The sequence below is a fragment of the Lolium perenne genome, chromosome 6 (genome assembly GCF_019359855.2).
Source record: "Lolium perenne isolate Kyuss_39 chromosome 6, Kyuss_2.0, whole genome shotgun sequence".
NCBI classification, from domain to species: Eukaryota; Viridiplantae; Streptophyta; class Magnoliopsida; order Poales; family Poaceae; genus Lolium; species Lolium perenne.
This window is the reverse complement of record NC_067249.2, coordinates 259351691-259377025: the sequence shown is the minus strand read 5'-3', so window position 1 is coordinate 259377025 and position 25335 is coordinate 259351691. Positions and strand designations below refer to the sequence as shown.

The 25335-nt window shown below is 48.4% G+C and overlaps 3 protein-coding genes across 4 annotated transcripts; 1 reads left to right on the top strand and 2 right to left on the bottom strand.

Moving 5' to 3' along the window:
* Positions 1–14013: 14013 nt before the first annotated feature.
* Positions 14014–15060, bottom strand: LOC127309813 (BTB/POZ and MATH domain-containing protein 1-like). The gene has a single exon (XM_051340535.1). It carries the CDS (start codon positions 15058–15060, stop codon positions 14014–14016), a length of 1047 nt encoding a protein of 348 aa, XP_051196495.1.
* Positions 15061–15827: 767 nt separating this feature from the next.
* On the bottom strand, positions 15828–18350 carry LOC127305333 (uncharacterized). Its single transcript, XM_051335744.1, has 9 exons — positions 18227–18350; positions 18019–18085; positions 17877–17942; positions 17648–17741; positions 17445–17561; positions 17174–17274; positions 16672–16746; positions 16467–16559; positions 15828–16360 (listed from the first exon to the last, which is right to left on the bottom strand). The coding sequence occupies exons 1-9, from the start codon at positions 18238–18240 to the stop codon at positions 16088–16090; spliced, it is 900 nt and encodes a 299-aa protein (XP_051191704.1). The 5' UTR covers positions 18241–18350; the 3' UTR covers positions 15828–16087.
* Positions 18255–22792, top strand: LOC127305332 (putative pentatricopeptide repeat-containing protein At5g40405). Of its 2 annotated transcripts, XM_071821237.1 has the most exons (6): positions 18255–20562; positions 21102–21183; positions 21284–21401; positions 21525–21709; positions 21911–22110; positions 22195–22792. In XM_071821237.1, the coding sequence occupies exon 1, from the start codon at positions 18399–18401 to the stop codon at positions 20556–20558; it is 2160 nt and encodes a 719-aa protein (XP_071677338.1). In that variant the 5' UTR covers positions 18255–18398; the 3' UTR covers positions 20559–20562; positions 21102–21183; positions 21284–21401; positions 21525–21709; positions 21911–22110; positions 22195–22792. The 2 variants fall into 2 exon arrangements, with proteins under 2 accessions (XP_071677338.1, XP_051191701.1); XM_051335741.2 differs by lacking the exon at positions 21911–22110.
* The last annotated feature ends 2543 nt before the right edge of the window (positions 22793–25335 follow it).

The following is a 25335-nucleotide window of genomic DNA, read 5'->3' as shown; positions in this document are numbered from 1 at the left end:
CCATCCAGTCGACGTGCGACAACCTAGTCTTTGGGCGGGAAAAGTCCCACCATTTAGAGCGTGGAATCTTCATATGTTGCAACTGGATCATGATGTGTCGCTTGGAAAGAAGGAACCAAGCTGGAAGACCCTGGGGACAAAGAGACGTTTGTTGGTACTTGAGCACTAGCTAGCAACTTGATTAACTCTGTGAAGCCTGATGCATGTGTCCTTGTCATATCTGTTCCAGGTTGATTGCATGAGCTTTGCTCTATGTACTTTCGTTTTTTTTGTGAAGTTTATTGTCTGCTGTGAGATCCGAATGGCACAAAACTTCAAACGTCATGGCAAAATTTTCTATTCTTACCGATTGAACTTTAGTTGATTATAATTGCCTTACCTATGTATTTCTCTTAAAGAAGTTTCACTGTTTTCTATGGTTGTTCAGTTTTGCCAGTCATGAAACTTTGTTGGTTTGGTACGTGCAGTCTGATGCTCCACTCGGGCTAGTTGTATGGGTAGAATCTTGGGCCCAATTTTGCTCTTGTACCTTGAAGAAAATTTCCGCAATTCTGATTTGCTTCTGGCTGCTTGCTAGATAGTCTGGGAAGAAAGCATTTGGGTAGGCAATAAAAAAAAGGATTTAGCTGTCTACTACTTCCTCCACGGGGGCGCATGATCGTACATGTCAGGAGCCTAGGAATGAGATTGGAGGTAGTAGCTAGCTGCAACTGAGCAAAGCATGAACTTGAGGAAATTGCACATACCAGTAACATTCGGGGCAGAAGTTGCACAGACCAGTGACTCAAACTTGTTTTTGCACGAACCAGCAACTTTAGAGGTAATTCATTGCACAAAGCTCTAATCATCAGATTACACAGGTTAACTGGATATTTGACAAAGTAGGCTCACCTTCTAAGCTGACCTGGCTGCCATCGTGGCTTTGCCTGGATTGGTCAACGTGGAGCTGGACGAGCCGAACCAGCTTATTCCGTCAGACAACAATATGAGCATTTGTAAAAAATATGACAGTAACACAGGAGCATTAGGGCATCTCCAACGCGGCGACGCATTTTGGATACCCAAATTGTCCGCGGGCGTCCGTTTGCGTCGGGGGTGGCTCTAGCGGGCCGACGCATTTCCGGCGCGGGCCAGTTAGTTTCAGAAAATTTAGAAAAGAGGTTGTAGCCTCAAATTAGCTAAAATTTGCATGAAATTATACGTCAAATTAAGGTCTGAAATAAGTTCATCAAACTTTACACACGGTACGATGGAAAGTGGAATCCAAAAGGGGCACAACAAGGCATGAACATCATAAAAGGTCCAAAAGGAGACCATGGTGCTGGGCGCATGGCGCCGGTGATCAGGTGTCTCACGCACGGATTTCGGCGCGCCTCTTCATGAACCAGGTTCTGGTGTCATCGTCGACGCTTCTCAAGTCGGCTAGCATGATATTTGTGTCCTCTGCACGGGTCTTGGCCTCGGTGTCCATCCTCCTGGCCGCGGCGTCACGCAATTTGGCATCGGTGCCTGCCTTTTTTGCCTCGACGTCCATCCTTTGGACCTCAATGACCTATTTCGTGAGGTTGAGGTAGATGGCAGCTGCGGCCTCTTTTTCCAGACGCTTCTCCACGCGTGCAACACATTGCACACGGGCATGCAAAATGGCACGACAACGGGATAGGCCCACTGGAAACTGGCTATTCGGGCATTCCTCCAGGGCCTATCCCAGAGGTGCTTTGAGAACCGGTTGAACCACAACGCGAACCTCTTACAGGCAACCAAACGGATCGGTTTTTGCTGGATCGATGCGAGTCAAAGGCTCACAGCCTACCAAACGCACCCTATGCCTAGCATTACAACCTTCTTCTTTCCAATTCTCAGAACCAAGATCTGCAGTGAAATAACCACGTGGTCTATGTGGTAAGCAACCCCAAAACATTGAAAAAATAAACCTACGGGTGAAATAGCTATATGTTCTAGAATTTAGACAGCCGACTCTCCTTTGTTGTCCATGTGGAGCAGCAGCCTGTCACGAGAGAAGCTGGCTCGGCTCGTCGAGCTCTGCCTTGACCGATCCGGGCATACAAAGGCCACAATGGCATGCCAGGTCAGCTCAGAAGGTGGGTCTCCTTAACCAGATATGCAGTTAACCCGCGTAATATGAGGTTTAGAGCTCTGTGCAACGAATAACATCTTTTTTCAAGGATACACCCTGGAAGGTGCATCAAATTTCATAGAAGAAGAGGCCAAGACGGCCGAACAACGCCAACGAAGGCAACCCGATACAAACACGACGCCACACGGATTACAACACAAACCACACCAGCTGAACGACAAACTCGCCTTGCACCGTCCAGAGGAGACGATACACTAAGCTACTGGCCGCGTCACGACCGAAGAAAGGAACTCCAGGAAGCCAACTCCAACTTCAAGATGGCACAAGCCAACACACCGCCCACCCAAAAGTGCCCAGGAACGGCGAGTGAACGGCGGGGTTGAACCAGATCGAAGGAGGCATCGACCACGAAGAAGAGCCGCCGACGGTGTACATAGCGCCCCGGAAGCCCAAGCTCTGAGCGGCTGCCACCACCGACTCCAAATGGCGCACCGAGGACTCCCGAACCATCTAGGCGACGCCTCCAAGAAGGAAAAACGACACAGCCGTGCCGCCGCCGCCCGATCCGAAGACCGGATCAAGGTTTCCCCCGATGTTCGATGCGGGGAAGAGGGAGCAACACCATGGCGACGCCTCCAACGAGGTGACGGCGCCCGCGGGCGTCGCCGTCGCCAGCTTACGCAGGGATTTCTCCCCGGTCCTGCCGCCAAACCCAAGCCCATCGGAGAAGCGCCGCAAGGAGCCGCCTTTCTGGCCACACCGCCGTCGAGAAGCAACCCTGCCGCCGCCGGAGAGGGAGGTGCTGACCTCCGTCTCACCGCACGAAGAACGGGGACTGGAGGGTGAGGCTCCAGCCCGCCGCCGCCCAAACGGCCGCCGACACCTCCATGGTGCCCAGCAGCCGACGCCTACAGGCGTCCACGCGCCGGCCTGCAGCCACGGCGGGCCTTGAGATCCCGGCCGCCGCCGCAGGGGACGCCTCCATCGCGGGGGAGAGCGGCACCTCCGCCGACCTGAGCTGCGTCGTTCGCGCCGGACTCCTGCAGCACCTCGCCACCAGAGCGCCGCCGCGTCCCGCACCACCGCCGCCGGAAGAGGAGGCCGCCGCGCGAGGGAGAGGCCCCGCTGCCGCCGTCACCGCCCGGGCTTTGCCCGGCGGGACCTCTGGCGGCGGCGGAGGGGGAGGGGGAGCGGGAGCCTAGCAACGAATAACATCTAGAGTTGCTGGTCCGTGCAAAAACAAGTTTGATTCGCTGGTTTGTGCAACTTCTGCCCCAGGTGTTACTGGTTTGTGCATTTTCCTCCATGAACGAAGATGCCATTCTGATCGGTCACATGCACCAGGAGATTCCATGTGACTAGCTAGCTAGCTCGTACCAGCATCCCTCTCCCACCCAAGTACATCCACATTAGCTAGAAAATCTTAGTTTCGCTAGATATACATTTGGTTTCGCTTGATTTCTCCCAAAATAGACGGACAATAAACTTACTCGTTTTGGGCGGAGATTAGATTCCCGACATGTGTCCGGCAGCCACACGTACGCCCAAAAATGACGGCAAGAAACTTTACTCGTGGATGAGTTTTGGGTGGAGATTAGATTCATGACTCTGGCTTCTCGCTACTAGGAGCGCTGCCATGTGTCTGGCAGCCAGACTAGGGTGTCATCGTGTGGGATTCCATCTAAATCACATTTGTAGTATATTTTGCCTTTCCAGTATAAATTTTATCATCAAAATTTGTGCTAGAAAAGACAAAATACAGTAAAAGTGAAATTCCGGTGGGATCCCACCTTGACACCTTACAACCAGTCTATCATGCGGAGGTATGATCTCATATGTTGCCATTGAGAAAAGAAGTTTGGGGACCCGTTCTATTTCGCTGGATGGAGATACCGGTATGGCAGAGCCGGCGAAGCAAGGAGGAGGCGTCCATCTTCACCATCAAGAGGTCACCTGCCCATCAGGTCTTACTTGCCATCGCCGGTGGTGTGTGGCCGGGTGGGTATGTGATGCAGCACATCAATGTAGTCCTGCATGTTACTCCATGTAACAATTTTTCTTTCTTTTGACAAGCAGTGAAGAAAGTGTGATTTAAATTCTCGTGTACCTACAATTATTACTATTCTCTATGTCTTCCATAAAACACCGTGGCCAAGGGCGCGGAATACATATGTAAATTCTCACCGTGAACCATGTGAGAGGCATGCATGTAGGGTTGCAGAAGCGGGATCCTGCATATCCCGCACGACTCAATGATTAGTGCAAAAAGTACTACACAGGTTCGCATTCCACATCTACTTAAATTGTGCTAGTCGGACACCAATCCATCCGCTGACATCCCTACATGCACGTAGATACTTGCTCTTCACCATGATAAGTTTACATGCGATGATGCATTACTCCAACTCGGCGAAAAAATTACCACACCGATCTCTCAAAAAAGTACTACCACTGGTCCATATTAATAGACTCAACTTTGTCTAGATTCCTATGTATCTAGTTTAGTTTTTAGAATAGATGCATACGAATCTAGACAAAGTTGAGTCCATTAATATGAATCGGAGGAATATCAATTTGTGTGAACTATTTTCATATTATTGAACTTCCACACAGCCAAAGTACAAAAATATTTATCTCATATTTTTCTCTACATAATCTATTTCTTCATTTTACGTGGTACCTACCGAGATAATTGTCACTCGCACGACTCAACTCGGGAGCTTAGCCAATTGGCTACAACTATTCTTGTGCTGGCTGATCGTTTATATGTCGCCGTCATCGCCCATCCCATCTACGTGCCACAACCTAGTGTGGTCATTCATGCGGCCCTCCCAAACCGTACCGACCCATGACATCCTCGGATGCCTCTCTCGCATGCTTAAAAGTGGGCGGGAAAGCACCAAGATGGAAATTTGGGTGGGAAAAATCCCACCACCTAGAGCGTGAAGTCTTCATACGTAGTCGGCCCCGGGCATGAAAGAATGTCCCCAAGGACAAGAGGTGATGAGATGGCGCATGGAATGACGAGTGTGATGACATGAATTCATGCATAGAATAACGGGGTGCATATAAAGAAGGGCACTTGGAGTGAGGGGTAATACCTAAAATGAGCAAGTATTATCTTACGAGGTGAAAATCCGAGGTCTGGTCTTAATTAGTTGTGCATGACAATGACCTTGTTAAAGGTATTGTTTTGAACGTGGGGACTATCTTCAGGTGGAAACCTAAGATCTTTGATCAGGCGATGATGGTGTTTGTGCACTATTTTTTTCTTAGAGGTGTCTTTTGGAAGGGGGGAGGGGGACACCGGAGCACACTACTTAAATTAAATGAAAGAACATAGTACAAGTCCAATTCACCAAAGCTGCAAAAACAATTCGTGGCTTAGCTATCCATGCATGGAAGACGAAGAAGTCGGGGCGTAGGAACAATGGTATGACAAAGGTGCACACTGTCTTACCTAAAATGAGACAACAAGACGCCACATCCAACAAAATGTAATAATGTACCCAAAAGGCCCTTTGAAGTACAAACAATTGTTATAAAAAATATGGTCATTCTTTTGTTGATTCAAGCGAGTGGGCCCCAAATGGAGGTTAAGAGCATCTCCAGTCGCGTCCCTCAAAACAACTCCTAAAGCGTTTGGGGGACGATGTTGCTTGGTGTCATGTTTAGGGAGCTTCGCTATTGTCCCCCAAATAGAATTTATTTTTTAAATTTAGTCGAATTCATGAAAATTTGTTATATATTACATGGATTTGAACGAAATTCGATGAAATTCAAACCTAAAACCAAACTAGTACTACTTGCAGCGTCTGGGATCGTAGTACTGGTGAAAGTTGTACATGCTGTCATCGACGACGTTCTGCTTGCCGCGCTCTCGATGGGCTCGTCCTTCACGGTGCCGCTAACGTCCTCGTCGACGGGCTCGTCCTTGACCGTGCCGCTGGGTCTAGCTTCATCGCCGTCGTGTGTGAGATGGATTCACGACATGCCAGAGTCGCGGATGGACATAGAGATCACGTCGTCGATGTTGCCCCTCCATGCTTTTGTGTCGTTCAACAACATCATGAACTCTGCGTTGTACCACCGGCAGTCCTCGGGGTCGTCCCTGCTGGCGATGAGGTGCTACCGACGAAGGTACTCCGCCACCTTCATGGCCTTCGCGGCCTCCTCCTCCTTCACCTCCGGCTTCGGGACGAGGAGGCTCCTGCCACCGGAACCCGCTCGTATCTTTTGCTTCCGCGCCGGTTCACGGAATGTGATTCCGCCGCCGCTGCCGCGCCTCCAATTTTGGGACGGCGTCGCGTACTCCTCCTTTACCTCGCGCTTCGGCACGATGTAGGGGCCGGCATGCTGGGAGGACAACGCTGACCGCGCTGGTCACGAGGAAGAAGAGTGGGAGGAGGACGAACTCGTCGTCCTCCTCGGCCACCAGCGCACGGGAGGCATCGGTGGTGACGCATCGGGCCTGCCACTCGCGACGCGTTTCCGCGGTCTGTACGGCATGCCCGTAGTGTCCCCTTTGGAGCGGGGATGGCCTCGGGGCGTGGACACCGTATTGGGCCGCGCCGGGCGAAAAAGCCCTTTGGGGCGTGCGGCTTGGGCTGATTATATGTCCGGCGGTCGGCGCACCCTAAAAAGCCTCGGAGCCGCTTTGAGGGACGCGACTGGAGATGCTCTAATACAATTTATTTTGGGATAAAAAACTTTTCCCATGAATTTGTCTTCCCCGTTTATATTATATGCACATAACTTTAACGACATGCTAAAATAGCTTAAAAGTCTGGGGGGGGGGGAGCGCAACGACATCGCTAACTTCTCAATAGGTTTCCCATTAAATCTTTAGACGAATAAGTTGGGTGGGAACACCACAAAAGTATGTGCATTCTTAAAAGTGGGCGGGGAAGCGCAATGAAATCTGGGCAGGAAAATGGTGAGACAAAATATTTTGCAAGGGAAGTCCGGAATTCTCTGATGATCTGATCGCACCATATGGATCACTTGAATGAAAATCATCACTCGGGATTTTTGATCAAAAATTGGCAAGACAAAATAATCTGATATAGCTATGAAATATTCGGACACCCGGGAACCCTAGCACATCGCCACGACGACACACGAAGAGATAACTAAATACCTCCGATTTTGTGTATAAAATGATAAGGCCGACCATACTTTAAACAAAAGGCACACCAAAGCATAGTATCCATCCCCCTAGCATATAATAAGGGTACATCATGGGACGGCTAGAGGCACAAAATGATAGGTATAGTAGGTAAACAAATGCCCAAATACACGCAGAGACGAGGTGGAACATGGAAGGAATTGTTATTTATGCATAAAAATAGCGTGCGACATAACGAAGACACAAAAAATGATTAGAAATGCATAAAATAACTTCATGAATAAAATAGTAACCGAGGCAACAAAGCCATCGATGGCCGGGGGAGGCATCGACTCCTACACTGGTTAAATGAGAGTTGATCTGAATTAGTAAAGTGGTTGATTTTTGTAATGACATCTACTAGCAAAGTGGTGGAATTAAGCCTCAATAATGATCTTGAGAGTTGATCAGAATTAATAAAAAATGGTTACTGCAAAGAGAGGCAATGACAAGGCATCAAGAGCTATGAGATCACAAAATTAATTCTCACATGTAATAACGAATGATGCTTTATTGTCGGCATGAAAAAAATCATGGTTAGTTTGCACTTGTGAGTTATGAGGTCCATGTAACCTGAATCAATTTTAAATTTGTCTGCTAATCAGTTGTGCACTAGTGCATCATCCACAAGTCAGCAGTCAGCACTCAACAAGTGCATCAATGGGAATGACTGAGATGCACGATCGAATGTTTGAAGACGTTTCGCAAGGTTTACCCCAACTGGTCAACAAGCCGGTATACATGGTTTTTTCAGAGCTTTGGCATGATCGGGGTGGGCAACAGACATAAGACATTTTTCTGGACGAATAGATGTCTCCATGGGTTCTCGGTTAGCGACATTGCAACACTGCTACTGCCTTTAGTCAACTCTAGGGCCAAGAACAAGCGCACGGTTGCTGCGGGCATGGAGGACAACAAATGGCTACAAGACATTTATAGGACCTTGGACCTAGGAGGTAGCCTCACAGCGGGCTTTAGATCAAAACAACATCAGTTCAGAGGGACGTGCATGACAACGACAAGTTCAGCTGCCCATGCTTATCCTCAAGTATTAATTCGGCAAGCTCGAATTACAACATATACTACTGTGCCATGGCAAGGAGGTTTTTGGGGCCGCAAACTGCATATGGGTGTGTCACTTAAATGCAGAATCTGGCTCGGAACACCTCAAAAGTACGTGCATGATTAAAAGTGGGTGGGAAAGCACAAGGAAATTTCAGCGGGAAAACGCCAAAACAGAATTTGGAGGAGGCCAAGTCCAAATTCTTTGACCGTGCACCATAAGGATCACTTGAAGGAAACTCACCACTCGGGTTCTTTGATAATTCGGTGATCTAACCCCATTCCACGTAGCTGGGCCGGGAAGTCTAGCATGCAGTCACGACAATAATTGGCAAGGAAAACAATCTGCTATAGCTATCAAATCTTCGCACACCCGGGAGCCCTAGCACACCGCCACGACGACAAGACGATACTTGAAGACGTAGGTAAATATCTATCATTTTGTGCATAAATGATAACGCCGTACTTTAAAAAAAGGGCACGTGAAAGCATAGCTAATACCTATATCCCTATCATATAATTAGGAGAAAATTACAAGAAACTACCCTAATTGGGCCGAATACGATTGGTCAGTACCCATTTTGTTAATTTTTTCAAGTAAGTACCATTTCTGAGGCAGGGAGCAACAAATCGAATAAAACCTTAGTAGGTAGTGTTTTAACCTTTATGGCCCCACTATTAATGATGACGCGGCTTGACGGCCATCCCCGCAGTCCAATTTTGTTAAAGGAGGAGCTGAGATGGAGATGGAGCCCACCAGCCAGTACCAGTTTTTTATTCGATGTTCTTTTAATTCCTCTCTCTATCTCTTTCGGGGAACTACCTCCCTCTACCTCCTGCTCACCTCGCTGCCCGGCTCCTCCCGCCTCCGGCGCCCCTCTCCCTCCGGCCGAGCGGTGCTCGGCCGTGTCGCGCCGCTCAGCAACCACTCCGCCCGTGCGCGTCCTAGCTCCTCTTTTGTTGCGCTCCGCTCGCGTCGGCGATCCCCCAGGCCGCGCCCGTCCTGCTGCGGCTCGGATGGAGGGGAACCCCTCTCCATCCGCAAGCAACATATCCATGTCGTGCCGCCACCGTGCATGTCCTGTGAGCAGCAAATCCATGCCGCGCCACTATCGGGCACGTCCTACTGCGAGCAGCCACTCCAAGTCGCACCGTCGGGCCTCCAGCATCGCCTCCGCGTGCGCAGCAGACCACCAGGAGAAGACGGATGGTGCCACCATGGCCATGTCGTAGCAGGGTATCATCAGCGGCTTGGATGACGTCAAACGCTTAATCAGCCGTCATCCGGCGGGTGCGCGAACAGCGCTGCCACAAGGAACCCGCCGGCGCCGGCGCCGGACCCAGCCGCCAGGTTGTACTAGTCCATGACTTGCGCGATAGCGTTGTCGTGGAGCTGCTGTAGCTGATGCTAGAGCCTAACGAGCGTGGCCGCGGCCACAACCAGCGCACCATCATCCTCTCCCCCACCGATGGAGAGCACGAGCACGCGGCTCGCGGGACACGCCCTAGCTCGACCGGCGTAGCCGCAGCTCCTGCACACATCGCGCGCCGTCACCTAGCCTCTGGACGAAAGGCCCACACGACCGCAGTGGCACACACTAGGTCACAACGCATCGGCGCTAAGCCACCCAACACATGCCCATTACCTCTGGCCCACCTCCGCGCTTGCACGCCTCGCTCCAGCGCCGCCGCGTGTTTCCTAGCCGATTCGGTCAACGCCCCATACCAGACCGGATATTCGCCCGTCATTGGTCTAAACGTCATGGTGGCAACCGTTAGTCCAAGTCATCACTGACAGTGGGACAACAAAGATTAAAACTATGTCGGTAGAGAATTAGCTCCATCTTTTGCTCCCGGCCCTATAGATGGTATTGACTTGATTTTTTTAACAAAATTGCCGTTGAATTCGCCTCAATATTGGTATTTCCTTGTAATTTACTCTATAATAAGGTTGTGGGATGGCTAGACGCACAAAATGTTAGTACTAGGTAAACAAGGGTCCCAAATACACAATGGTGAGGTGGAACATGGAACAAATTTTGTGTGCATAAACTAATAACGGCGTGACACAAGGAAGACACACACAAAATGAATGGGAATGCATGAAATTACTTCATGAATAAAACAATAACCAAGCCATCGATGGCCGGGCGGGCGAGGCATCGACTCCTATACTGATGAAACGAGTTGTCTGATGGATTTTGTAAACGACATCTACTATCAAAATGGTGGAACTAAGTCTCAATAATGAACTTGGGAATATATGAGAATTAGCAAAAAGAAAAGTCGATACAAAGATAGGCAATGGCAAGGAAACAAGAGCTGTGAGACCACAACATTAATTCTCACATGTAATACCAAATAATAATTTATTGTCAGCATGAACAAATCATGGTTAGTTTGCACTTGTGAGTTATGAGTTTCATGTAACCTGAATAAATTATAAATTTGTTTGTTTATCAATTGTGCATCAGCTCATCATCCACCAATCAGCACTCAACCGTTGCATCAATGCATGGATGGAAGTAAAGCATTAGGACGCAAAGCAAAATCATTTACACTACATGAACTTCCATTTGCTTTGCAGCTACACACGTACAATTGTTCCACTCCAGATAAACTAGTAGGCAACTACGAAGTATAATCATTCTACTCCAGCAAGACTAGCTCATAGTCGATCCGGAGCACTGCCTCGAGACGCTTGTGGGTGTCGACAATGACATCGCTGCGCTTCCTCCTCCCGCTTTGCAGCCTTCAGTTACTCCTGTAGATGCATTAACACAAAAAGTCGTAGCTAATTTGGTTCTGCCGTTCTTGGAACACTAAGACATGACACAACATAAGAGGGGGAAAATGGACCTTTTCCTAGGCGTCACCTTTTGGTCGAGCATCTACAGGGCCACCCCCTCTTCCCCTTGAGCGCCGTCGTCCGCGTTCATGGCCAGCTCCATGCATGCTGCTCTGGACGACGGAACAAACTCGCAGCCAACAGAGGTGCAGGCATCGGCGAGGTCCTTGACACGTTGTGTGCCAGTCCAACAAGCTCGCCACTGGGTCTTCGCTGGTGGGGTTATGCAGAAAGGATGGCAGAGTGGACGTGTCGGTGAGAGCCACCACAGGCGAGCGGCGAAGCGGAGATGTCCCAAAGAGAAAGGGGATCGAAGTCACTAACGTGCATCACCGTCAGCCACACCTTGGCAGTGCTAAGCGGCAGCTGCCATACGTGAGGTAGAGCAGGGGAAGTAGGCGACGACCGCTCGCGATCGATGAAAACGGGGGCTCGGATTGTCTAGCGAGCCTCCAAGCACTATTTAGCAATTGGGACCATTTGTTTCTATATATATCAACGACCATGGAATATGGGAGCGCCATAGAGATCCCCTGCAAGTTGTTGGCTGCCGGCGGCGTCAGTGTGATATGTACCCACCGGTGGGTATGGGCATACTCCTGTGTCAAATAAATTAGAGCATGCATGACTTGCACTGCCTTTATCCCATGCATGCATCAGCATGACCTTTTTCGTTGGGATGGCATGCAAGAATTTAGGCCGACGGATAGACAATAGTGTGGAATATCTCAGTAAGCAAGTAGAGAGGCCCATTTGAGGCACCAGCGGCCCATATGCAAAATTCTGAGAACTCTAGTGCCATGCTCAAACTTTAGTCCCACATTGCTAAGGGAAGAAAGTTTGGAGCAACTTATAAGGAGAACTCTTGGTGACATATAAAATGGTAAGAACACACATAGGGTTGCACCACACACATACATGTGTAGCGCGTGCGCTCGCGTGAATATTCGCGACTTAAGACTTTGGACGCTTGGCGACGGCGCGGCTTGCGAATAAAGTTTATACTTTTTATTAGATAGTGCGCTATTTTAATATTCCTATCGTTCTCACTACTTAATCTTTCTCACCTGGAGCGCTGACCTCAGATGGTAATCAGGCCTGCATCCACTAATGAACCTTACGCTACCGTTACCTGAAGCTGGATCTGATTGTCTTGGCTGGCTTTGTCTCTACAAAATCAATAACATTAGATAGATAATAAAATGTATTTTTTATATGGTATCTACAAAATATCATGTTTGGTTATAGATTCTAAAAGTTCATTCAAACTTTACTTGTTTTTAGTTTTGGAAGAAAAATCTTAAGTTTTAAGACGATGGTAGTACATGACAGACGACACACTTGGCGCTTGCAACTGAAGACACAAACGGTCCTGACTATAGGTTCCGTAATCGGAGGATAGTTGTAAGCGTGTAGCACGAGAAGATTTACATGCGAATTTTTGGTTTTAATTTTTTTGAAATTCAAAATATGTGTAAGATGCATTTCAAAATAGAGGGAGCATATGCTCCCATGTTCCAAAACACCACTCACATAGTATTAATATTTTATTATAGATAGTTGATCATAGTATTAATATTTTATTATAGATAGATAGCAGAAACATCCGAGGAAAGTAAAACAACCGAGCTGCTAGTCCTGTGGGTGATCCTCCCTGCTTGTTAGCACCGAGCCATTGTCCATGCCTAATGTGATGATGAACTCAACACAAGCATCCTTAAGCTGGTGGCCGTGCAGATCAGCTAAAGCCAACGTACTAGCAACAGTATGCGCGTTGAGGCTGGTCGACAAGATGTTGGCGCATTTTCTTTTGTCGCCGTAATGGCTCCTCCAACGTTGCCTACAATATAGGTGGCGTTGTAATTTCTGTCCGTCCCACTGTCGACTATTTCGACGTCAAGCTTCCTGATTCAGTTCAAGGATGGCGCAAGAAGTGGTTGTACATCCAGGAAGAAAACAACGGATGTGCTGAGGACAACATCCCTCCTTTTGATGGTGCCGAGAGAATTACTCGCCGCCGCTCCTGGGACGCAGAGGCTACCGAAGAAGAAAAGATTGCGACCGAGGCCCTGATGGCTCGCATCCACGAGTTGCAAAATACTCGTGGCCAAGAATTATCAGGCATCCAAATCACAGCCTATTTTCTGAGGACCAGAGTGCAGCCTCTCCAAGCTCGCAAACGCCCTCTCTGGAAATATTCTGGCGACACGGACTCTGATCGGTTGTCGACGGATTTGGAGGTCAAGAATTTAGAAAAGCTTGTCCGAAAAATCTCGTCTCTCAGCAAAAAAGATCCTGTCCCTTCTTCTTGCCGCGTTGAACCATTCAGCGCCGCCAATCCGCTTCCCAAGGTTAACTTTTTTACTTGTCCTGCCATTGTTTGGATCGCTGCATTCATTACATATGCTTACAATAGTATGATCAAGGTTATGATGGCATGTCACTCCAGAAATTATCTTTGTTATCGTTTACCTGCTCGGGACGAGCAGAAACTAGGAGGGCACCCTGTTGCCCCTCCTGCGCCGCCTCTTCGCCTATATAACCCCTCGCGACCTAAATCTTCGATACCTTTTGACGAAACTCCAGAAAGACTCCAGGGGCGCCGCCGCCATCGCGAAACTCCAATTCGGGGGACAGAAGTCTCTGTTCCGGCACCCTGCCGGGACGGGGAAGTGCCCCCGGAAGCCATCTCCATCGACGCCACCGCCTCCATCATGCTCCGTGAATAGTTCCCCCATGGACTACGGGTTCTAGCAGTAGCTAGTTGGTATTCTCTCCTCCATGTACTTCAAAAAAGTAGTTAGCAGATCGACAATGAGTTAACCACACATATTCGACTTAGTGGATTCTAAGGATGCTGGCGACTGCCTTGCAGAAACATCCGAGGAAAGTAAAACAACCGAGCTGCTGGTCGTGTGGGTGATCCTCCCTGCTTGTTAGCACCGAGCCATTGTCCATGCCTAATGTGATGATGAACCCAACACAAGCATCCTTAAGCTGGTGGCAGCCGTGCAGATGAGCTAAAGCCAACGTACTAGAAACAGTGTGCGCGTTGAGGCTCGTGGACAAGATGTTGGCGCACTGCGCCTTGAGCCTATCCATGCCGTACCGATCAGCTGCGGCGAGCAGATGCCGCGCGAGCTCTCGGCTGGAGTCCTCGTCGAGGTCGTGCATGGCAGCAGGGAAGGCGTCCGTGTAGATGACGTCGAGCAGGAGCTTGAACACGGCAGGATCCACGTCTTGGATGGTGATGCACCCGCTCTCGCTCATCGGCCCAAAGAGCTCCGCCTTGAACACCGGGGACCTCATGGCGAGCACCATCCTGTGCGCGGCGAACCTCTCCCCCCGCACTTGGAACGTGACGTCCGCCAGCTCCCCGGACTCCAGCAGGCGCCCCAGGTGCGCCGGCAGGTCCGACGACGGCGGCGCCGGGACGCCCAGCCGTGTCGCCGCGGACGTGCGGGGCTCGCCCATGACGGTGAGGGTGACCTCGATGACGAGGCGGTCGCTGTCTCGGTCGACGTAGGTGGCCTCAAGCGCGGCCGTCGTCATGGGGCTGATTCCTTCCCTGGCATGCGCCGTGCCCGTCGTGTTGTATTGCCCGATCCCGCTGTGTTGGATCCTCCGCGACCGCCCCGTGGCCGGGTTCACGAACCGCGCGACGAAGGCCGCCCTCGCCGTGGCGCCGCTGGTCATCAGCTCGAGGTACAGCGACATGTTGCCTGCTCTGGGCGCGTAGAGGCATCCCGAGGGGTAGAAGACAACGGACCAGTCGTAGCCGCCGACGGGGAAGGTGCCGGACCTTACCCATTTGGCGGCGGAGATGCCTTTGATCAGGCTGTAGTTGCGGACCTCGAACCGGTGGAAGCCCTCCACCTTGTCCATCGTGCACGTCGACTTTGTGGTGGCCCTCGTCCCCGTTTGGCTAGACGGCGGCCAGGAGGCAGCCATCCTCGATCTCGATTCAGGCACGCGAGAAGCAGGCGCAACTTCCTGCTTGGTTGGTGCCTACACTGCACGTTAACTAGTAGTCTATAAGATAGAATACGATCCTATGTCGATTTTGAATGGAACTCGACTAATTTCGAAGCATCAACTATTTCTCCGTAAGGGACAATTAGCCATATTGGCCAAGGATCGTGTTCTATCAGTACTTTTTATTGACCAGTGAAACGGTAGAGGAGGCCTCTACGGTGCATCTTTTCATTTAAATGAAAGAACATAGTATAGGTCCAAGTCCTAAGGTGGGATATTTACATGAGGGCAAAAAAAAAAAAACAGAAAAATAAGAGAGACAGAAAAAACAGCAGCTCTAGTCTATCTATTATGGACAGCTCTGAGAATCCTGCGACTTCTATGTTCAATTTTGCCTTAAATTTTACTTTCGCTTTGTTGTAGGAAAAAATGGTTCGACTAAAAAGTGACGTGGTAATGTTCTTGCTCTATCCTGATGTATCTTAACCCAGTATTAAAATGTAACCAAAGCTAACTGAAGGTGTTCCTTTGTTGGTTCTCAGCATGCATTTGTAGAATAGAAGGAATTGTGCTTAACCGGAGGTGCTGAACTTGCTGAAGAAACATAGCAGCTGCAGGGTCTGATCAGTGCAGTTGAGATTTTGGCCCGAGTAGCATGGGGCACGTGGAATCCCGTGTGAATCAGCAAGGACCACCTTGCAAGGCTAAATGAGATGGATTTCACTCTGGTGAGTTATAGCCAGCATTCGACACACTTTACAGCAAATGCGTCTCCAGAATAACATGGCTTGAACTAATAGAAATCAGGGTACACCTTTTATGACAAGGGAAACAAAACGAAAAAGAAATGATGTTCATCTTCACTAGAGTGCAATCAATCATGGCACACACACAAAAAAGTAGAACATCAATGATAAAGTCATTCATCATATCCAACTCATGTTAGCTTCACATCTTTGAGAAGTCTTGCAGCCATAGCCCCAGACCTTCTGATTTCCCAGTCATCCATGTTTCCGTTTTCCGCTTCTTTAGAAGAAGCACAAGATTCAGTCTTCACTCCCGGATCTTCATATTCTCCACCTGGGTTGGAGGCATCATCATCCTCCTCCTCGGTGATACCGTTATCGTTGGGTCCAGCATCGAGGACATGTGGAGCTTTGAGGTCCATCATGTAAAGATTTATACTAGGATGCTGATATTTAGCATCCATCTGTGAAAGAATTCAGAAGACGTGAGGGTGAAAAGCATCTTAAACACGGATGCAAACAAGTAGAAAAGAATAAAACAATGTAATGAGCTGAACCCAAAATAAGTACCTTCGATTTAGATATAGTTTTCACATCAAAGTTGCTTTTCCACATCTCCATCATCTGTTCATGGACGGTGGTAGAACGGATCTCATGTCCTAGCTGGTTATAAAGCAACTAAACGTTCAGTTGTGCCCTTATGCAGGTCTTTTGCGCACGAGTAACTAAATATCCTAGCTGGTTATAAAACAATCGAAGAGGGGAAACCACCCACCAGTACTTTTGTCTTGGGACCAGATAGTGCAATAATTGTCTCCAGTAGAGGTTGCAATAGATGTTCTGAATAAACCTTGAGAATAAGCAAATGAACAAGTGGTAAGTCTCTCTGTTATCGATGAACCACTATATTGTTACGGTCGATTATAACTTGTTCTGTTGAATGTTTGTCATCTGCCTTTAAATTTCAACATGTTCTCTGAATTAATATTTCAATTCATAGGGTATGGCCACAGTTTATGATAGTACAAAGATAAGTGTTCCAAAATCCAAAGAATCGGTAATGTGACCAAGAAGAATAAATAAATAAATTTAGATAGATGTTTGCGAGGTTCCTCATGTAAAGGAACTGGTAACTCAATTATGCATGGGTCATGGATGATGTGTATAATAACTATTTCCGGATTGTAAATTTGTAATTCAGCATGTATAAACTTGCATAAACTGGAAGTACAATATGCTATCTTGCACAGAACACAAGACTACACCAGAAAGCTTACAACATCAGTTCCAATGATGTAATCAAACGGAGGTTCAACAGCTCTGATATGTTCTTTGTTCCCCCAATCCAGTTCTGCAACCGTAACCATACCGAAGGAACCTACATGCCATACACTCTGTAATCACCAGGAATATCCATGCGTGGTAAGAATAATAATCCACTGAAGGAACACATGCTATAACAAAGTGTGGATAACCAGTAAGCATTATTATAACATAAAGTCGCTTCTATTAAGAGTACTCCTGCTGGTTCTCTTTGAAAACAAAAACCTGAGTCAGGATTTGACTGTGCGATCCACGATTTGTTGCGTTCAACATTCCTCATGAGCAGCGGGAGCACCTCAACTTGGTCGGTCGTAACAACGTCACAGCCCAGCAACGCCATTCCTAAATGAAAAGCGTAGATTATTTTCCTTCAAAGAGTACCTCCAAAGATATAGATACCTCAGAAAGTACAACGAGATTCAGCTTACCCAGCCCGGCAAGACCACAACCAGCTCCTAACTCAATCGCCCGTTTCCCTTTCAGTTTAGATGGACAAAACCTGCCTTTCCTGCTATTCTTTTCCTGCAAACATCAAGTGTGCTGATGGTGATAAGATTAAACTGAAACCAAAGTCGGACATCGACACTAACGCTAGCAAATCAAGCTTGCAAGCTACAGAACTGTAAAGGGGAGCATCTCAGAATCCCAAACCATTACCATGAATTTGGCAAACACCATTGATGAGTCCCATACAGTAGTCCCAAGGTGCTTAGAGTTAGGGTCCTGCAGATAATAAGCAAATACTAAGAAACAAACAGAAAATTCAGACTGCGGAGTGGCAGCACGGAAGCTCAGAGACCTGAGAAATATGCAGGCGATGACCCATCAGTTCTAGCGTGATCGCCGACGTGCTCGGGGAGTTGAGCCTGCCATCAGATGCCACCGTATGAGCGAAGCGAGATGGTCTGACTACACCCAATCTCTGCTAGAACTACAGATAACTAACTAGAACTACAGCTAACTAGGTGCAGAGTAAAACGCGCGATGAGAGGGCGTCGCGTGCTTGCCTGTCGTAGTCCATGGCCGCCGGACTCCGGCGGCGGCGAGGGTTTCGGCGAGGATAGGAGGACAGTGGAGTCAAGCTGGTTCGGCGTTGTGTCGCGGAGGCCCATACGTTTAGTTTAGTTGGGCTTTGCGCCGACTCCCAAGCCCACTCCACGCGTCCGATTCAAACACCAGATGAGCGGCGCCGCGTCTCCCTCCACCTCTCCGGCGCCGGCGAGGCCTCCCGCCATGCGCCGCCTGTCCAGGCTCCGCCGCGCCGGCGGCGCGATCGCCGCCGCCGCACCGGGAGGCTTCCTCCACCTCTCCCTCCTCGCATCGCTCCGCCGCCGGCCCTCCCTCCCGGCGCACGCGCAGCTCCTCCTCCTCGGCCTCCCGCTCCCCGCCCACGCCGCCTCCCGCCTCCTCCGCCCGCACCTCCGCTCGGGCCACCATCTCGCCTCGCTCCGCCTCTTCCTCCGGATCCTACGCGACCGCGACAGAGAACCTCCCGTCGACACAGAGACCGTTCCAAACTCCCACTCCCTCTCCGCCGCCCTCGCCGCCTGCTCCCGCCACGCGACCCCCGCGCCCGGGCTCTCCACCCACGCCTTCCTCATCAAGTCAGGCCACGCCTCCGACCTCTTCGCCGCCAACTCGCTGCTCCACTTCTACGGATCATTCGGTCTACCCGCCCTCGCGCGCAGGCTGTTCGACGAAATGCCAGTCAGGGACACTGTATCCTTCAACACTCTGATCGACTCATATGTCAAGTCCTTCTGCATCGACGATGCTTTCGCGGCATTCGGTATGATGCTGGACAGAGGGTTCCGGCTGGATAGGTGGACTGTCACAGCATTGTCGAGCGCGTGTGCCGGACTGATGGACTTGAGGGTGGCTAAAGCGGTGCACGGAGTTGCCAGGAGAGCGCTTGCCACCAAGGTGTTTCATTCACAGGAGGTGGTGATCGGGCTGGTGGACATGTATTTGCAGTGCGGGGGGCTGGCACTTGCTAGGAAGGTGTTTGATTTGGCAGGGGAGAAGGCCAGGGATGTGAGGTTATGGAGCATGATGGTGTCAGGGTACGCAAGGTCCGGGGAGGTTAACATGGCTAGAAAGTTATTTGATGAGACGCCTAAGAAGGATCTGGTCGCGTGGACGGCTCTTATTGGTGGATATGTGCAGGCGGGCAGGTACAAGGAGGCATTGCTGTTATTTGAGGAGATGGAGGAGGCAGGGTTTGAGGCGGATCAAGTCACGGTAGGTACACTGGTTTCAGCTTGTGTTCAGTGTGGTACGATCGATGTGGCAAAGAGGCTTCATCACCGTGTGAGGCGTAATGGGCTGATTAGCAGAGATGCAAGGCTCGCTACATGCTTTGTGGACATGTATGCGAAGCATGGGTGCATACAGACTGCTATGGATGTGTTTTGTGGTGTCGGTGACGAGCTTAAGACCGTGGAGTTGTTCAATGCTATGATAAATGGACTTGCTCATGGCAGCTTTGGTGAGAAAGCCGTTGCTCTTTTTGATGAAATGGGGTCGCTTGAGCTCCATCCTGATAAGATCACGTTCATGGCAGTCCTGTGTGCGTGCAGCCGCAGTGGCTTGGTGTCACGAGGGATTGAAATATTTGATTCAATGGTAGACAAGTATGGAGTCGAACAAGACATTAAGCATTATGCTTGCATGTCTGAAATCCTTGCAAGAGATGGACGGCTTGACGATGCTTACCGTTTCATCCAGAACATGCCTTTCGAAGCAAATAAGGTTGTGTGGTCAGCTCTTCTCAGAGCATGTAGGATCCATGGAAATATTAAGATTGGAAAACTTGCAGAAGGGAAACTTCTTCAGTTTGATGATCATAGCCGCAAGCCAGAAAACATCCTCTTGTCTGACTTATTTGCAGATGGAAAGAGAAAAGAGAGGGCTGCAAGGGTGAGAAAGGCTATAAACCACAAACCTGAGCACAGGCAACCAAAACGTAGCTATATAGAGTGGAACGGTAAGCTTCATCAATTTGGAACTACCACTGATACTTCCCACCCACAGGCCAAGGAAATTAGTTTGATCCTTGAAGAGATGTCGAGGAAGTTGTGCATTTTAGGACACAATTTGAGTAGTAAGGGCGAGACTGCTTACCATAGTGAGATGGTCGCTCTAGCATTTGGGTTGGTAAATTTAGTCCAAGACCCTCAAACCCCAATAAAAATTGTCAGTAAGCGTCGGATGGATGTTTCTTGCCATTCTTCTTTCAAGTATCTGTCAAAGATTTACAACAGAGATATTTGTGTGAATGATGGGATCAGGCTCCATAAAATGAAGCAAGGGTCATGCTCTTGCATGGACCACTGGTGATGATGTGAGTAACTTTCTATTACTTTTCTTTTCCTTTTTTATTGTGGTACACATACAGACTTTTTGTTCAGAATTTTGAAAACCAAATCCTTTTTTGTGCCTGTTGATTAAGATCTAAACCTAAGTGAGTTGACCAAAAACCAACAACTCACAATTGAATGCAGATTGACAGCTGACCTACCTCTGTCAGAATTGAAACTGAACATTTCACATCATTGTGTTGTTAAACCGCAAAGTAAAGTAAGAGCACAAAAGGAAGCTCACAATTGATTGTTGCAATGGCAAATAACTGGGTTTTCGTCACCTTTTTTTAGAAGAATATGTGCTGCGAAATATAAATTCATATTCTCATAATTAATTCTACAATTTGAAATCTACATTGTTGTTATGTTGCTCTGTTTCAATATTTATATGTTTTTATTTATACTGGTTATCTGAAGTCAGATTAAGCATTCCTTTTCATCCACAAGAATGTGAAGAAGGTGGTGGCCAACCACAACAATAGCTAACCTTTTCTTTTGTGCTTAACCTCTTTGCTTTCAGTATAAGTAAGATACTCACACTCTTCCTGGTGAACTGAAGTATCAAGAAAGCTTAAAACAAGGTATATGTGATCATGGGAAAGGTATGTTGTGTGTAGCATCTTAACCTATGTGCATAGCCATACTACAACTAATTCTTCATATTATGCTATGAGACTCAGAGGTTCTTACGATGTGTGACAGGAACACCACAAGGACGATGCGTCAAATACTTGTGTTCTTAAGGTCATCATGCACTGCCAGTGCAATGGTTGCATCAAGAAGATCAATGATGGGGTAAGAGAGATCGCCCTTTCAGAAGGTACTTGTGCAAGTTGCTCAAATGAGCATCTCTTTCTGATAGACTATTTGTTCATGTCTTCTGTTGGACTGCATTTCTGAATGAACTAAATTATGGCCTCCTTCATGTTTCTATGTTATGAAGGGGTGGAGAGGGCTGATCTGGTGGTAGAGACAGCAGAGGTGATAGTTGTCGGCAGAATGGACCCAGAGAAGCTCTGCTGTTTGTTGCATGAGCTAACACAGAAGCATGTGAAGATTGAAACCCAAACAACCGTTTCCGAAAAAGATACTGCAGCATCTCAGCAAACCAAGAACGGGGTTAGCCAGGTACAATGATTTTCAGGCTAAAAAGTCAATTTTCCATTGAAAGAACGATGATAAATCATACTACAGATATAATTATCACGTCGAAAAGTAGAAAGCTAGTGCATGTTCTCGAAAAAGAGAAGTACAAAACTGGCTGCTGTAGGTTGGCATACCGTTGTTTCAGCCTTATTTATGTTGCTATTGCTTGGTGTTCTTTTGTAGTTGTGGGAATAGCAGGTGCATAGAACACTGAATTCAGGTTGTACCGAGTTAGGTAATTTGGCTGCCGTAGGCTTCTCATTTGTCTAATTAAGTCTGGCTATGTCCAAACGCCACATTCTGATTATATGTCTCCTTCTGGATGTCATTAAATATTTGAAACTGTGCCTCCATTTCGTCGAAGAGAAGTAGGAGGCTAGTAGGTCAGCGGCTATCCTTTTCTTTTAGAGAGGTCGCCTGCTATCTGATCCACTTCATGATCACATTTCGTCAACTGGATATTTCAGGATCCGGAGAGCCCAGGAAGACGGCAAAATGGCATCGGTGCCTTCCCCGTGATGCCAAGCGCCCCGCCACTGCCGGAGACGTGGAGGAGCCCGGGCGTGCCTTCTGGGCGATGCGCGTTCGCTGGTCAGCGCCTTGTCCCGGCGAGCTCGGCGTGTGGGCCGCATCCGACGTGACTGGCACACTGGCAGCCTATGAGCTCTGAATGCGGAGCCACCAGATGCTGCAATCCATCGTCAACTTCATGCTAGATCACCATTGTTCCTTGTTCTAGTTTAGCGAGGTCCCGGTTTGGAGCATTTGTCAGTTGTCATCCCCTATGACTGGCAAGGGTACTAACCTAAGATGAGCGGAGGGCACGTTCTGCTTTGCTTCTTTGTGATGTTCTGTATGATCACGAGTACTGTATCAACGTTTATTAGAAGTTTAGGAATAGACTAGTAAAAGTGCCCATGCCTTGCACCGGGACTCGGGGAGTTACAAAATCAACATTTGTTTGGATGAAGAATGTCGGCACGATTCAAGTTTTGCCCTAATTCAGATGAGTCGCATAACCCCTAGGCTTAATTTGCCCTTTAATATAAAAATATTTATTTTTCATGTCTACTCTTTTGTTTTTCAATTTTTTTGTTGTACTATTTATGCTCTTTTAGTAATTTTGATATAATTTTTTTAGTATAATAATCTACCCAAGATGATAAAACATGGGTTATCTCATGGCACTTTTATGAACTTCAAAAGGAAGATCAATTTCAGATATCACAGGTTAATTCCTTTCCACTATTTGTGATACTTGTACATATGCCGTAATGAGTATAAAGATTACGTGACAAATTCAACAACAAAATAGGTACTTAGATCAAAATGGAATTAATTATACAGTTGAAAATCAATTTGTTCACACCAAGAAAAAGCACGTCAAAACAGGTTGAGAAATAGGTTGATGCGCAGATGATGATGTCTGTTTCCGCAACGGACGATGCACACAGTGCAGACATGCAGGTGCAGCTTCGTGTACGTCTACATGTATCTTTTCGCGGTTCTGTTCAACTTCCTCAGGCTACCATCAGCATCAGGCTCTGCAGAACCGGACACCTTATTTGTATCTTTTCGTGGCTGCGTCTGCGTCTACGCCTACATGTATTTTATTATGGATCTGGTCGACGTCCTCCAGGCTACCATCAGCAACTGCAGAAGCGATCACCTTAGGGCATGGGCTATGGATCGGAGGCATTGGGTTGTCGTCGCTGCCCCGTGACAGAAAGTAAACGAGAAGAAGATGAAGCAGCCGTCGAGACAAAAAAAAATCGCAACGCACAAAACTGAGCAACCAGTTTAGTGGGTCCCACCTCTATATCTCCCAGTGTTCTCTTCCTCCCAAATTGCAGTGACCTTGAGGTGCATCGCAGTGACGACCAAAATGACGTTGACGAACCTTCACCCTAGCCCCTCATTCACTGCCGGTGTTGTCGGAGAGACCCTACAGCATGACGCGGGCGCTGCCGCCGGGGCCAAGGAAGGCGACGATCTGATTGACCGGGGGCCCTACCGCACGCGAGTTTTTTCTTTGCGTGTATGCGAGTTAGCAGACCTCGCTCATGGCTAAGGCGGCCTCGTCCATGTCTACCTATGCGAGGTTCATCGTTGGCAATCGTTGTCGAAGCTATCGGTAAGGACACGCAGCGTGACGTGCTCATCTGAGGTTCCGGCTAGGTTGTCTAGAGCCGCGCGAAATTTTGATCGAATCCTCGCCCAAGAATTCCTTGCGATATATAAGTCGACTTAATGATGGGTTAACTCAGCGGCAAAGTGGCGAAGATCGTGCGGGTCGATAGGCCGTTGGGTATCGGCGTATATATGAGCATGTAACACAGTCGGTTAACCTAGAGACCGGATTATATTGTATATGTACATGTACACGTAACTTTTCTGGGCTCATATAATAATAAGGCAGGCTTGTGAAGTTCAGTTCGTGCTAGGAGAGGAATCAAGAACCTCGATCTACCGCGTTGCGGATACCACGACTCGAGATATGGAAAGTTTTATTTGGGGCAGACTCTTATACTCCGTACCACACACGGTGTCTTGTATATTCCGTAATAGCCAACGCAGAAACAAGCTCCTCTTCCCCCGGTTGTGCATAGTAAACGATGCTGTGTAGTAAACCGATGCAAACTCCTTTTTCCAAATCGTTCTAGTCCATGCCCAGCTAGGAAATCGATCCGGGCAAACCAGCCACACGCGTCGTACGAGAGAAACAAGCCACGGAACCAAAAACAACTACGGACGACGGAAATAAACGAACCGGTACAATCCCATGGCAGGTGTAGTATTATGTAATTTGATGGGAGGGCAAAACCGTCCAATAAAAAATTAGACGACTACCGAGGGAGAAACCCTTTTTCTTTTATTACTCCGTATTAGGTATAGATCTGGCATGTGTCGCAGTAAAGCAAGAAGCAAGTGCGGGCACTGAAGGAACAATCAAGGAAAGGAAGCCTAAGTCATGCGTCAACCACGCGTTGGATCGCCATTAAGAAGAAGGAAGCAGTTAGATTTTGGAACATGGGTTGGAGATCTGGCCAGATCCCAGCAATGAGCAATGGCCAGCGTGTGTGATGAGCCACGCGGCGCGACTCGGGTCCGGTCAATGGGCTCGAGTCTTGCTGGTCCGCTGTTTATTTACTGTGACGAGCTGCGCATTTCCTTGTTTATCTTTGTTGTACAGTAAGAAGAAGGATCTCGTTAGGCTTTGCAGCAGGAGCTGGACACGAGAGATCAGACCCCAGCCATCGGCACCGTGTCTGTCTGTTTGTCTGTGATGGACCCCGCGGAGCGACTCGAGTCCGGTCAATGGCTCCGAGTGAATTGCAGAGTCTCCTTGTGCTGAATGTTGTTTCGTTTTCTGTATCCCTCTCTTCCTATGTCTGATCGCTGCAGAGCCTCTGGCTCCATGTATATAGTTGCATTGGGACACAGCACGGTGCTGCATGAATGTAACCAAAATGAACCCATCGGAATCCGCTCGTTTTGGGTCGAAAAGCGACGGTGTGTCTGGTCGGTGCCAGAAAAAAACCACGCTACCGGAATTTGCAAGACAGGAGTCGGTAGAGCAACATTGGCTAACGTTTGGTTTGCCATCA